Genomic DNA, 15157 nt, shown 5'->3' on the forward strand with positions numbered 1-15157 from the left:
AATTATGACAATGTTTGCTTTATGGTGTTTCTATGGTAAGATGTTGTAGATGGTTGTACGTAAGAACGCGTATTTTACCTCCCTTGTCTTTTTCAAAGAGCTGCTGGAAATAGAAAAAAGCATAGACATTTCAAAATAAAAGTCCCAGTGTATTTTATGCTTTGTTATAATTAAAAGTCCTGCATTATGGATAACATTTTTCTGGATATTTTTGGTATTTCGGTTGCTCAAACTGTATCTGCCATTTAATTGAACTCTTGTAGCTTCTCTCTGGGCCGCCCTGTGACAGGAAGGAAAGACTAAGAACATTATCTAACACATTATAGAATCCGAGATATGATTTGTTTTGAGATTGCATGAGTTTTCTTTCTATAGACATATGGTATTCATTTTATTTGTGCAGGTCTTAAAAAGTCTTGAAACCCTGATAATTCTCAAGAGCAAATACTGTATGATGTGTGAAGGAATAGCGTTTTGTTGGTTTGGTTCTAGAATGTCCAGCACTTGGGTCCTGCTACAGACTTTTACAAGAAATTTGCTCTGGACTGTTCTGGACAGCAGATCGGAGTGGATCTGTTCTTACTGAGCTCCCAGTACTCAGACCTGGCCTCTTTAGGTACACATACACACACACTCGATGTTCTTTCTCAGCTCTTAAATGTGACTTAAAGTTGTGAGACGAGACCTTTTGTATCTTCTTGTGCAGCGTGTGTGTCCAAATACTCAGCCGGCAGCGTCTTCTACTACCCGTCCTTTCATCACATTCACAATACAGCGCAGAGTCAGAAATTTCAGAAGGATCTCCAGCGATACTTCAGCAGAAAGATCGGATTTGAAGCCGTCATGAGGATCAGGTGCACCAAAGGTAAGCGGGGGGAGGAGATACTCTGGCCAATCATGTCACGATTGGCCAGTTTCTGTAGGGCCTTGTGATTTCCACTATGAAGGAAATGCGAATGGAATCGCACAATCCTATTATAAACATGGAATTGACTGTATAATACATAATGTTACGGAATTTGAATGAGTAAATCAAAAGTATGACTGTACAATATTGACAATATCAAATCACAATGTGGACTAGTGTCTGAATATTACACACAAAAAAAGACTGCTATTGAAATATAAAGTCCGTGTGTTCCACTACATGTACTGAAGCATGTGGCATTTTTACTGTCTGGCTATATGAGGACGTGAACCCATGAACTTCATCTGCTCTGAGAGTCTCTTCTCAAGCATTTCATTTAATTCATCTATCATCAAATACACTTAAAAAACTCAAAGGTCTACATGAAAACCCTTCCAATATAAAAGTTTGGTTTAATTTGAAGAAATTGTGACAGAAATATATTAGGCTACTATTATACAATAGAATGTAATTTTATATAATTTTTATAAAGTAATAATAATAATACCATTTTTTTTAAATTTTTTTAAGGAATATCAGTTTTGATTTAAACAGTAAACCTGTTGTGAAGCACTTTGTTTGTCAAAAAAATTATTTTTTTATTATCATTTGATTACATTTTAAATGATTAATTGAAGTGATAACATTTTATGCATTTATCTGCTGATTATCAATGTTTTTGAATAAAAATTTGCATCGCAGAACACAGAGTCAAGAAAACTTTCAACTTAATTTAACATAAATCAACATAATTTCATGAATTCAGTTGATTAGACATGCTTTTTGATTCTTAAAATGCAATTAAACCATTTAAACAGAATCTAGATTAATTAAATTAAAATGGCATTTACTAGGGCCGTATATCTGTATAGATTTTACAACAAGGCTGATTTGAGAATATACTGTACCGTTTTTATCTTCTTTTTGTGTGATGCTTTCTCTGATTGGTCAACAGGCTTGTCCATCCACACTTTCCATGGCAACTTCTTTGTGCGCTCCACTGATTTGCTGTCTCTGGCCAACGTGAACCCGGACACTGGTTTCGCAGTGCAGATGTCCATCGAGGAGAGTTTAGCCGATACGTCGCTCGCTTGTTTTCAAGCGGCTCTTCTTTACACATCAAGCAAAGGTAAACGAGTGTGTGCACATTTACGATAGTCCATTTTTGATACAGTCTACAGAATAGAGTTGGGGATACTTCGACTCGGACTGCAATTATGAATGACTTTGGACTCAGACGCACTCAGGTGGACTTGTACTCGAACTTGACACGGACTCTAACAATTTTTTCAAAAGTACAATTGAATCCACATCATGTGTAACATGAAAAAAAAAAAGTAACAACATAAAATTAAGATGAGACGTTATTAAAGGGGTGGTATAATACCCTTTTCACAAGATGTAAAATAGGTCTCTGATGTCCCCAGAGTGTGTATGTGAAGTTTTAATCAAAATACCCCACAGATATTTTTATATAGCGTGTTAAAGTTGTCACTTTTTGAGGGTGAGCAAAAACGCACCGTTTTTGTGTCTGTCCCTTTAAATGCAAATGAGCTGCTGCTCCCGCACAGGGGGCGGAGCTTCAACAGCTTGTGTCCTTTTACCTCACACACACATGTATTTCTGAATGGTTAGTTGATGAATTTATGTAGCTTATGTGTAGTTATCTTCTAGTCATTGATTAGCATATTCTATCTTGATGATCTATAAATCGTGTTCAGGGGGCGGGGTTTATGTAAATTTTAGGGTTGGTGATGTCACTAACCCGGGAGGAATGTCGTGTAGTCCCTACCAGCCGGCTGTTGTAGTCCTTAAAACGCGATTTCTTTAAAAGCAAATATCTCCCTTTGCTTTGAACTTTGAGCGTCGTGACTTTGCAGATGTTGTTTATGATCAAACAGCAACATTACACACTAACTAAAGTTAGAAAAGTGAAATCATAATCAACCACCCCTTTAACCGTTTCCCACTCAAACTTGGACTTGACACAGTGGACTCGTACCCAGCACTAAGTGAGATTTTGTCTGATTGGTATATATTTATGATTGACAGGTAAACGTCGAATCCGAGTGCACACTCTGTGTCTGCCGGTGGTCAGTCAGTTGAATGAAGTGTTTTCTGGAGCGGATATCCAGGCCATCTCATGCCTGCTGGCCAACATGGGTGAGTGGAACAAACACATTGACATTTTAAGTGCCGAATGCAATTTCAATACATTGTGCGCAGTGTTCTGTAGCTAGTGTGTGTATAATGTTTCTAGTATGTATTAGGGGTTGAACAGACTGATCATGGCCTATAGAGATTGAAACAGGATAAGAAATCTTTCAAGTCCAATTTTACACTAAATTTGAGTTAAAATGGCAAATAAATGCATACTCTGAGAGCGCTCCACACGATATGTTTGGTAACACCATCTGGATGTTCAAAATCTATCGCGTGAATGCACGTTTTACACAGCTTATTGTACACGTCAAATCGCACGCACACAGAATCATTCAGAAGCGCAGAAATGTATTATAAACACTGTTCTGTGATTTATCAATAAAATAGCTTAGAAACTGAAAAGTTCCAGCGTATATTTCTTAGTAACTTAAAGGATTAGTTCACCTCAAAATGAAAATTTCCTGATAATTTACTCACCCCAATGCCATCCAAGATGTTCATGTCTTTTTTTCTTCAGTGGAAAAGAAATTAAGTTTTTTGAGGAAAACATTTCAGGATTTTTCTCCACACAATGGACTTCAATGGCAACCAAGATGTTGAAGTCCAAATCAATGCAGTTTCAAAGGGCTCTGAAGTGCTTCAAAGGGCTCTGCATGATCCCAGCTGAGGAATAGGGTCTTATCAGGCGAAACGATCGGTCATTTTCTAAAAAAACAACAACATTTATATACTTTTTAACCAAATTTGTTCGTCTTGTGCTGGTCTGCGACGCGCCAGACATTACGTAATCACGTTGGAAAGGTCATGCTGGACCTAGGCGGAAGTACCGCCCCATTGTTTACAAAGCGAACATGCGAAGACTAATACAAAAGCCCTTTAACAAAAAAGGCAAAACAATGATGTCGGACGATTTTGAAGTTGGAGGAAAAAATGAGATGGAGTTTTTCACCCTACCCTAAGTTTTCATTTTGAGGTGAACTAATCCTTTAAACTCACAGTTCAAACTAATGCATTCATATAAATGTACATTTTAACTGTGCTACTTTATCTAAATCTGATTTAGAACGAGCAGAAATCTGTGAGAAATATAACGACCCAAAGACAAAAGAACTGATAAAAATAAGCTGATGTTGGATAAGATGAGATGGAGCATTGCGTCATATGCCATATCTGTGCACAGGAGTCTCAGCTCCAGGTTCAGGCTTATTTGTTCATCAATGACGTCATCAGCGACTAGTCGACTCGACTTTCATCACATAAATGTGGACTTTAAAAAATCTGAAGTCGTTCAACCCCTGGTATATATCTATCAGTTTAACATCGCACTGTATTTATGCTAGGGCTGCAACTAACAATTACTTTGATCATTGATTAATATGTCAATTATTTCTTCAATTAATCGGTTTAAATGATTTATTGTCTAACAATAAATATTTATGCAAAATGGAAATACTCGCATGATCATTTAGGAAGATTACTATATAGCACCTAAAGGGACCTTTGCGAAATTAAAAAATATACAGACTTTTGTGTGCGAGAAACTTTTCACATGCGCACAGGAATTATTTGCATGCTCACGCCTTACAATTTCTGCTTTATGTATAGGCTATAACCCATTTCCTTTGTGTGTCGCTGCCATTTTACTATGAAGAGAACATGAGTATGGAAATAGGGGTAACACTTTACAATAAGGTTCGTTAGTTAACATGAACTAAGAATAAACTGCACGTATACAGCATTCATTAATCTTTGTTAAAGGAGAACTCTGGTCAATTCATTATAAATGTCTTTATAACTGTCGAGTTCACGCGCGTGATCATAGGTAACTAAACCTATGCGCGTGAACTCGACAATCGACTACTATGGACTTCGACCGAAAACAGGATGTAAATACAGGTATGTGCGCTGGCTGAAATAACATCACTTTTATTCATATCTTTCACATCTACTGCAGTCAGACTCACCCGTGTTCACTCTGAAGGAATCACTCACATTGGCTGTGCACTTGTAATGACACATCAAGGATGTTAAGAGGCTAAAAGCAGGTTTAAAACTTGCCCCATTTAAGTCAACAGGGTGCAAATTTTAAAAAGAGGATAACACGGTGTAGGCAACACCGATTTTTGTCGTTGTTCTCTGTATTGACAGCACTCCAAATTTACAAAAAAATGAGCTCAATGTTAAAATTGACCGGAGTTCTCCTTTAATGTTAATTTCAACATTTACTAATATTTTATTAAAATCTTGTTAACATTAGTTAATGCACTGTGAACTAACAATGAACAGCTGCGTTAACAAAGATTAACAGTAACAAATGGATTGCTCATGTTAGTTAATACATTAGCTAATGTTAACTAATGAACCTTATTGTAAAGTGTTACAGAAATAGGTTATAGACATTATACATAAATATGTGAGCTCGCAAAAAAATCCTTTGCGCACGTGAAAAGTTTCTCATACGCACGCAAGTGTCTATTTTTTATTTTTTTTGCAAAAGTCCCTTTAGGGGCTCTGTAGATTTGTTTGTTTTGCTTGCTAGAAACATCATGTCTCTCTGTGTGTCTCTTTGCAGCTATCGATCGCTCTATCTCCTCCAGTCTGTCTGATGCGAGAGACGCGTTAGTCAATGCCGTGGTGGATTGTTTGTCAGCGTATCGTGCGAATGGCTCAAACATCCAGCCCTCCGGTCTGGTGGCGCCTGCCTCCCTGCGTCTGTTCCCTCTATATGTACTAGCTCTGCTCAAACAGGTGGGGGCGCTGTATGCACATACAAAACCAGACATTCAGTGACTAACCTCACTTCAGGCAAAAGCCATGAAACGGATCATGGAAATTTGTTGCAAAATAATTTAGAATGCAGTAAATTCTTGTTATTGTTTTTTTCCTCCATCTCATTCGATATATTTAATATTTTTGTCTTGTTTCGTCCTGCAGAAAGCTCTGCGAACTGGTACGAGCACCCGTCTGGACGAGCGAGTGTTTTCCATGTGTGAGTTTAAGAGTCAGCCGCTGCATCAGATCATGCGTATGGTTCACCCAGACCTGTACCGCATCGACAACATGACCGAACAGGTAACGCACATTCATACAGGTGTGGTGTATAATGATTTACCAGGATGAGGATGTAGAGTCCATCCATAATAATTAATGCTCCTTATCACCACCTATTACCATTAAAAATGTAATCCCATGTAATTCAGGGAGCGCTGGCCCTTTAATTATTTACAGTATTATTAGTTTTCTGTAAAGCGCTTTGTATGAAAAGCATGCCAAAATAACAAACAAGCATAGACATACTCGTACTACAATAATATAAACATGAACATCAAACCTTCTTTCTTTCAAAACTTGAATAGGTGATAATATTGATTTCCTTTTCCACCCGTTATCATTTGTTCTTAAATATCTACACTATCGGTCAAAAGTTTGGAATAATTATGATTTTTTTCCCATGTTTTTGAAGTCTTTCAAAGCTGAATTTATTTGATCAAAAATAGTAAAAACAGTAATATTGTGAAATATTAGTATAATTTAAAATGCCTGTTTTCAATTGTAATGTATTCATTCAGATCATGTGTTTAAAGCTGAAAGCATCATTAATACTCCAGTCTCCAGTGTCACATGATCCTTTAGAAATCATTCTAATATGATGATTATCAATGTTGAAAATGTTTTTTTCTGCTTATCTTTGTGTGGAAACTGTGATAAACTACCATTCAAAAGTTTGGAGTAAGAAAGATGGGGGGAAAAAAATACATTTATTCAACAAGAAAATGCATTAAATGTGACATTTATAATGTTTCAAAAGATTTAGATTTTTAAAAAATGCTCTTCATTTGAACTTTCTATTCAGCAAACACAAAGATTCATTAAGCAGCAAGAACATTAATAATAAAAAGAACAATTATTATTCAGCACCAAATCAGCATATTAGAGTGATGTTGCTTCAATGAATCATTTAGAGGTTCACGACAAAGTTAAATTATAGTAGCAGGGGCACTACAGTAATGAAACAAGAACATAACTCTTCAAGGAGATTTGTGCTTTATGCTTATTTTTATGATGCTTTTTCTTTAAGTGCTAACTTACAATTGCTTTTCAAATTTCAGTAGCCAGTTTTTATTTTTATTTTTAATGGCCAGTAATGATGAAGTTTGAGATTAGACTGAATAGATGTGTGTGTTATGTCTGTCCTCTAGGCGGCGCTGCATCTGAACGACTCTGTGATTCCTCAGCCTCCTTTACTGCAGCTCTCAGCAGAGAAACTCACTAGAGAAGGAGCGTTCCTCATGGACTGTGGCAGCGTGAGTGTGTCTCTACACGCATACGACAGCGTTGTGTAGCGGCAGCTTCCCTCACTGTGGTTTCTGTCCTTCGCTCTGTAGGTGATGTACTTCTGGGTGGGGAAGTGCTGTAACGAGATGTTCATACGTGACGTGTTGGGCTACCCCAATTATGCATCCTTACCGTCCAACATGGTGAGTGTGTGTCGTTGGTGAACTCTTTGTTTTTCATTTCTCACATGTATCTTCTTCCACTCCGTTGTGTTAAAGGTGACGGATCAGGTATCATATGGAAAACAGGATTTTCCTGCTCTTTAAAAAAAAATAATAATACATAAACATACTCAAGTTCACAACTCCCTCCCTTGTCTACTCGGACCATTTATTGAAACGAAGCTGCAAAAATTATGTTTTCAGAAATCATAATGCATTAAATGGTTAGTTCACCCAAATTTTTTTAAATTATTCCATAATTTATTCAAGCCATCCTAGGGTGTTTATGACTTAATTCTTTCAGCCAAACCCAATCGAAGTGAATATTCTGGCTCTTCCCAGCTTTATAATGGAATGAGTGAATGGTACCCAAAAAAGCGCATCCATCCATCCATCATAAAAGTAATCCATACGACTCCATGGGGGTTAATAAAGGCCTTCTGAAGCGAAGCAATGCGTTTTTGTAAGAAAAATATCAATATTTATAACTTTTATTAACTATAATCACTGGCTTCTGGTAATGGCCATATGCGAGTCTAGCTACTAAATAGTAAATACTATAATAACCTAAAATTTGCTAAAAGTAAATAAAAACAACAAAATTACTAAAACTTTAAAGGGGTCATGAACTGTTTTTTTTATTGTTTATATTGTTATCTGAGGTCAACTTATGACGTTCACTTGTTTTTTACATTCAAAAACATCAAAATGAATCAGTAATAGGCTATTTTCTACCCTGGTTTTGAGCCTAGCTCAAGGTTTTCATGGGCGTGTCGCATTGAAGACTTGGACGTAAACGCCCACTGCTATGATTGGATAACAGTTTTGCATATTATAATGAGTTTCATGTAATGTGCGAATCGGTGGGCGGGGCTAAACAGGCAGTGTTGAAGTAGGCGTTGATGATCTTCTGCGGAGGCGGGGTTTGATACCCTTTGACGTCATAGATCCCCACTTTGAGAAACCTGTCGTTCGCTGTGCCTGGTGTCAATAAAAGCTTTTATTGGACTAACAAGGAAGTTTTCAGTTCTGAAATTTATATATAGTATATTCTTATAGTATAATGACCTCTAATATGTCAAAAGCTCAAGGCAAATTTGATTTCTCAGTTCATCACCCCTTTAAAATATAAAGATACGCTTAAAGCCTGTCAAACAGAGCGCGAGTACTAAACCAAGTTGTCTTTTGCATCTTATTGCGCTTAAACGGTCGAATACACACAAGGTTTACAGAAACGCAGTCGTCTATGTCTTAAAGGGACATTGTGTAGGAATTTCTCCCATCTAGCGGTGAAACTGTATTTTGCATTCAAACAAATATTGCTCTCCAGCGCCTCACTTTTTCAAATGCGTGTTGCATCTACGGTAGCCGTTATGTACCAAAAAGCTATGACAGGATGTCTTATAATAGCACTTCATTGAGTTTTCCTTCGGGTGAACTGGTTTGTTATTTCAAACAAACTGCAACTTGACCTCCGTTTCTGCTGGCTTCAGTCACGTGACGCTGGCTCTGAATGAAAACGCGTTGTGGAAATGCGTTGGCCTAGTACTTTTTGTCCCTCTCTGCTATTATAGTTTTTCAAGATGGCGGAACTACATGGAAGCCTCCGTGGACCTACTCGTCCCATGTATATAAAGATAATAAATTCTTTGTTAACGAGGATAAGTCAGATAATTAGCAGAGGTATTTGTGCACCATTGAGGACATATTTATGAAAAAATATTGATTTTAGATAATAAAATACCTAAAAACCTACACATTGTCCCTTTAAGTGAACGTAAACAGTTGGGAGAAAACCAAAACCACAGACGCTTGTCATTAATGTTAATCAAACAACAATACACACAGATAAAATCACTCACAGCTCTTGGCTGAATAACTTCAGTAGCTTTAATAAGAATCAGTGTATATAGAATTTACACAGTGAAGTCTATGTAGCGTTTTATTTTTACATTTGTTTATTCAATTACAACTGTTAAATAGACGTACTGTGAAAAAATATTTTATTATATTGTATTTGTAATGTGTATTTGTTTTCATTTTTGAAAGCAAAGATAAAATAAGGAATAAAGATTTTCATCTTCGCCCACCTTTCTTTTTTCTTTTATATTTTATCTTGTAAGGCTACATTTTTAAAATAGAGAAAATAGTTTGGCTGTGCTGCTCAATCACATGGAAAATAGTAAAACCAACATTAGAAAATCGTGATATGATATTTTTGTCATATCAATGATACTCAAAAAACACTGCAATGATCATAAAAAACAAAATTATGGCCTTTTATTTTGCAAAAGGGAATAGAATAGGAGAATATTGCCTCTTATGTGTTAAAACAAACATTCATACTGCATGTTTCTCAAACTCCTCTCTGTCTCCTCTCTATATGATCATATTTTTGGAGTTATGGAGGACAGAAGCTGCTTCTGATCAGCATTAGAACGTGAACCAGAGTTTGTTTTTCATTCTTTCATTTTCATGAAAGGCTGCCAACATGATCCCACCCTGGAGAGGATTGTGGGCCCTGTATCGTTTCTCTAAACCTCACATACTTCACTCAGATTTCACACAAAAACCACCGTCCTAAACATCTGAATATTCCAGACGCTTCATATCGAGAACCCTGTGAAATCCGTTTGTTTCCCAGTTTTGTTTCATATTTCTGGAGTCCATTTTACTGGTTAAATTTGTATTTTTAGTGAAGAAAAAGCATGTCTAATTAATCGAATTCGTGAAACTTGTTCAATGTAACGACTTTTTTTGTGGTTTAAAATTAAAAAAATTAGGGCCCTAATGAAATGTTTCATTTTTTTCCCGAAATTCCCTTTTATTTTTACTAAATTCTGTGTTTTACATTTAAATTTTGGATTCCGTTTTAATAGTTTCATTAAATGTTTATGATCAAGAAGCATGCTTAATCAATTGGATTCATGAAACTTTAACAACCTAATAATTTATGCTTTTTTTTCTTTTTGTTTTACAATAATAGGTCCCTATGATTTTTTTTTTTTCTCCAGAAATTCTGTCTGTTTTAATTCTTCTAGATTTATGATTTAATACAAACTTGTTATCAAAAACAGTGGTAATCAAATGAAGGCATAAAACATTATAGGGTTAGTTCACCTAAAAATGAAGATTCTGTCAGTAATTACTCTCCCTCATGTTGTTCCAACCCCGTAAGACTTTTGTTCATCTTCAGAACACAAATTAAGATATTTTTGATGAAATCTGAGAGCTGTCTCACTCCTCCATAGGCTTCTAGGTAATCAAGATCTGCCATCCCAGAAAAGTTAGTAAAGACATCGTTAAAATAGTCCAAGTGACTACAGTGACTCAACCTTAAAGGGACACTCCACCCATTTGCATTAAGCTTTGCATTGTTAGAAACCCAGTCATACTATTGAATGGTCGTGCAACACTCTCTCATTTTCAGAACGTAGGCTCACTATTGGCCGACGCTGGTCATGTGTAGGGTTGGGAACCGAGAACCGGTTCTTATCCAAAGTCGCTGCCTTCAGATAACGAGTGTATCGATTACATCTGATGCTTCAAAACATTCATAAAGACGCAGTCCGTAACTTCTTTGTGTTCAGAATTTACAAAATGTATACAATGAGCGAGTGCATCATGAATGCCTTTTTTTCAAACCGTGTTTTTGTCTTATCCTGAATTACTACGTTAAGCCTGCAATAAGCGTTTATACTCGGACTATACTTTAGACTGGCGGATCGCAGCCGCTGCGGAGTAGCCCAGTGCCTGCGTGACTCGCCATAGACATAAATAGAGAGAAGTAGCTCCGGCTACAATGTTCTTCCGCAAGACGCATGCAGCTCTGTTTATTAACTGCTAGAGCGCTGATTTATCCAGTAATGAAACAAGTAAAGTCTTTATGAATCAATGATTCAAAACGATTTTAAAAATAATCTGTTCTACACACATCTTACATTCAAGCATATTCTACCCCTTCTGAGAGTATTCTCCACTGCTGGAGATACAATAAGCTAGGAGAGGTCCCAAATTATTCTAGAGAATGCAGACATTTTTATTTTCCTTCAGAAAAAATATTATTTTTTTGCAAAAATTGCTTAATAATATGTTGAATTTTTTGACATTACCAGTCTGTTAAACTCATTTGACAAGTATAAGAAATAAACACAAAAAGGATTGTGGATTTTTTCACTTTTTTTAGTTGTTTTAATATTTTTTATTGAATCGGAACCGGAACCGGAATCGTTTGGCGGAACCGGAATCGGAACCGGAACCGGAAAATTTCTTAAGATTCCCAACCCTAGTCATGTGTGTGATGCTGGCCAATAGTGAGCCTCCGTTCTGATGTACAACCCAGAAGCGCTGCGCTGTTACACTACGTGAACTCACTCAGAGAATCACAGAGGAAAATGAAGAGTTGAATAAAGTCATATTTTTGTTGTTTTTTGCTCACAAAAAGTATTCTCGTCGCTTGATGAACTTAAGGTTGAGCCACTGTAGTCACTTGGACTATTTTAACGATGTCTTTACTAACTTTTCTGGGATGGCAGATCTCGATTACCTAGAAGCCTATGGAGGAGTGAGACAGCTCTCAGATTTCATCAAAAATATCTTAATTTGTGTTCTGAAGATGAACGAAGGTCTTACGGGGTTGAACAACATGAGGGAGAGTAATTACTGACAGAATATTCATTTTTGGCTGAATGAACCCTTTAACAATTTAATTAATCTTTGAATGAAAAATCCAGTGAAAAGTGCAGAACAACCTTTCATCGTCTTACTGACGGAAAACAGAAACATTTTGTGAATGAATAGAAAACATGCTTTTGGTTGCGCTTGTTTCACAGACTGAGATTCCAGAGCTGCAGACGACGTATTCAGAGCGAACTCGAGCCTTCATCTCGTGGCTGTTGGAGTCGAGAACCTTCCATCCTGCGTTTCATGTGGTCAAGTACGTCTGCTCTCTCTCTCTCTCTCTCTCTCTCTCTCCCCGTTTCTCCTAATTCCACACAGCTTTCTTCCTCTCCATCTTTCCCAATCGCTTCATCTCTCCCTTTCCGCCCCTGTTATTCACAGTCACAGGGCAGCGTATTGTTCCTGAGGGAGGATGGTGTGTTTTTATACTATCACACACTGCCTCCTCTCACAGTGGGAGTTGCATTCCTTCAAGAGGGGTTTTTTTAGATGTTGGTTTGTTATGAAATCTGTGTTTAAACGAGCCCACGAACATTCCTCTCAGATTTACTGTGTCTGAAATCCTACTCTATCATATTTGATACGCACATTTCTAAGGCCTCTAGCCAATCAACAAGATCAAAACTTGTGTTGCACACAATCTACTTCATGCCTTCTGTCGTCTGATTGATAGTTTATACTTTTTAGTAAGAAAAAGTTATTTTGGTATAATTGTAAACGTCATTCGTGCCTCACGAGTCTTTTTGCTGTGAAATTTAGGGCTGTGAAACGATTAATCACATCCAAAATAAAAGTTTGTGTTCACATAATATGTGTGTGTGTATATAATAATTAATTTAATTTGTATATTAAATATTTATATTTATATATAATACAAATTTTATATATATATATATATATATATATATATATATATATATATATACAGTATATTTAAGCAAATGTTTCTTAAATATATACATGCATGTGTGTATTTATATATACAAATTAATTATGCACAGTACACACACACATATTATGTGAACACAAACTTTTATTTTGGATGCGATTAATCGTTTCACAGCCCTAGTTTTATAAAGAAAATGTAATAACTTTTATATTGTTAGTAATATTTAAGATGAACACTTACTGGACTTAGGTTTACTTGATTATCCATACATCATTTTAAAATAATCATGTTCAAATATGATCATCAGGTTTATTTGTTCATCTCCCAATCATTGCATTGCATTGCATTATATGTTTTAAAACTACAGAGCTTTGATCATAAAACTAAGCATTTAAATGTGATCTTACTAAGACATGTTATTGAGAGATATAGAGTGACGACTGATATTTATATGCATTTTATGGAAAAAGTCTGTTATACTGTTATAAAGATCTCATTGATTTACATTACAAGCATCAGAATTTCATCTTTTTGTTCATATAAATAACATCTGCATCAAATTTCATATTTTTTCTCAGTTTTTTGCCTCTGAATAAAACTGAGGTGTTCGAGTTTGAGCTTCATATTCTCACTATATCATTTGAGACATAAAAGCCTGATGTATCAAACATGAGAAACACATGCATATTTTGATAATAGATTAAATAGAGCCAAGTTTGATCTCATGTTGACTCATGCAATATTGTCTTTCTCCAGGGACGACGCCTCGGCCAAGACCAGTTTCTTCCAGCACCTCGTGGAGGACCGTACTGAATCTGCCTTCTCTTATTACGAGTTCTTGCTTCATGTTCAGCAGCAGATGTCGAAGTAGAATCGAAGAAACCCCTTAGAACCGGCCCAGGGTTACAGCTAGCTTCTGTTCCGCGGCTCAACTTTAGCAGGGAGTTCATTGATTGGACCGCTGAGAGGCAGAGACACGCCCCCTGGCCCCACCGGCCAATCACAGCCTGTGGCTCGTCTGGGGGAGGAAGTGCTTAGAGACAAATAAGGATAAAAGAAGTTAAAAAGTAAATAATTAATGGACTATAATGGCAAAAAAGGAAGAGCATAGGACAAAGATGAAACGTAGTGGACTGGACTGCACATAGAGACACTGAACAAGCTGTTTTCAATCATTCCCATTGCTTACTTACCCGTTCATATTCAGCCATCATCATGAGTAGCCAGACGCAGCAGTGAAGAACATTTTATGTGTTTCCAATCATTGTGATTTGGGTTTTTTAATACATGCAAACCTTGTCGCATATTATGAATCATCCGCTCATAGACACTATGTGCTTCTTTATTTGCTTATGTTCTCCTCGTGTCACTTCCCCCTCTCCCCAATGTCCACCTGTCCTCTCCTTATAACGTGACTTGTGAACCCGTGTCCGTCGTGATGGTGTGATAACTCATCTGTCTTCATCCAGCATAGACTCAACAGTGGCTGCTCGAACCCCCCCCTCGTCTTCTCATCATAAGCTGCTTGACATCGTTTAATGAAGCCGCGATGTTCCTCGCTGACAATGCATTGTTTTCTTTGGGAAAACGGATCAGGCCACCAACAAAATGTTGCTATCCACTTTGTAACTCAAAAATATTTTAATGTGCTATAATTTATGACAAGCTTATTGAATAAAATGAAATGATAATTCTAGTTGTGAGTCGACTCGTTTTCTGTTGTGTATTAATGTTCTGATCATTTGCATGTTCAATTAACCAGGCAAGTCAGTTATGATTTTTTTTTATTATATATTTATATTTTTGCAATCACAGCCCATTTTATTTCTTTCTTTGCTATATTCTGTGAAATGTAAAATGGGACTTGAAACTTTTTAATTAATATAGAAATATGGAATTTAAAATATGCAATCAGTATCAGAACACTCCATTTTATAATGTATAATAAAGCGGTGTAATTATAGTATTTACATACTATAATAGTATTTATTAATATTTTGAACTGGAATTTTAGTTTAGAAA

At 36.4% G+C, this 15157-nt stretch overlaps 1 protein-coding gene across 2 annotated transcripts in view; it reads left to right on the forward strand.

The window, feature by feature from the left end:
* The window catches only part of sec24b (SEC24 homolog B, COPII coat complex component), a 37621-nt gene extending 22790 nt beyond the window's left edge, over positions 1 to 14831 (forward strand). For both annotated transcript variants that reach the window (XM_084132818.1, XM_084132819.1), the window contains 10 exons: positions 493 to 616; positions 707 to 865; positions 1863 to 2036; positions 2960 to 3070; positions 5643 to 5818; positions 6005 to 6142; positions 7270 to 7374; positions 7456 to 7548; positions 12399 to 12502; positions 13892 to 14831. In XM_084132818.1, coding sequence (XP_083988944.1) covers positions 493 to 616; positions 707 to 865; positions 1863 to 2036; positions 2960 to 3070; positions 5643 to 5818; positions 6005 to 6142; positions 7270 to 7374; positions 7456 to 7548; positions 12399 to 12502; positions 13892 to 14006 — 1299 coding nt within the window. In that variant the 3' untranslated portion in view covers positions 14007 to 14831. The remainder of the gene's footprint in view (positions 1 to 492; positions 617 to 706; positions 866 to 1862; positions 2037 to 2959; positions 3071 to 5642; positions 5819 to 6004; positions 6143 to 7269; positions 7375 to 7455; positions 7549 to 12398; positions 12503 to 13891) is intronic.
* The last annotated feature ends 326 nt before the right edge of the window (positions 14832 to 15157 follow it).

The sequence above is a fragment of the Abramis brama genome (assembly GCF_963993115.1).
Source record: "Abramis brama genome assembly, chromosome: 13".
Classification (NCBI taxonomy): Eukaryota; Metazoa; Chordata; class Actinopteri; order Cypriniformes; family Leuciscidae; genus Abramis; species Abramis brama.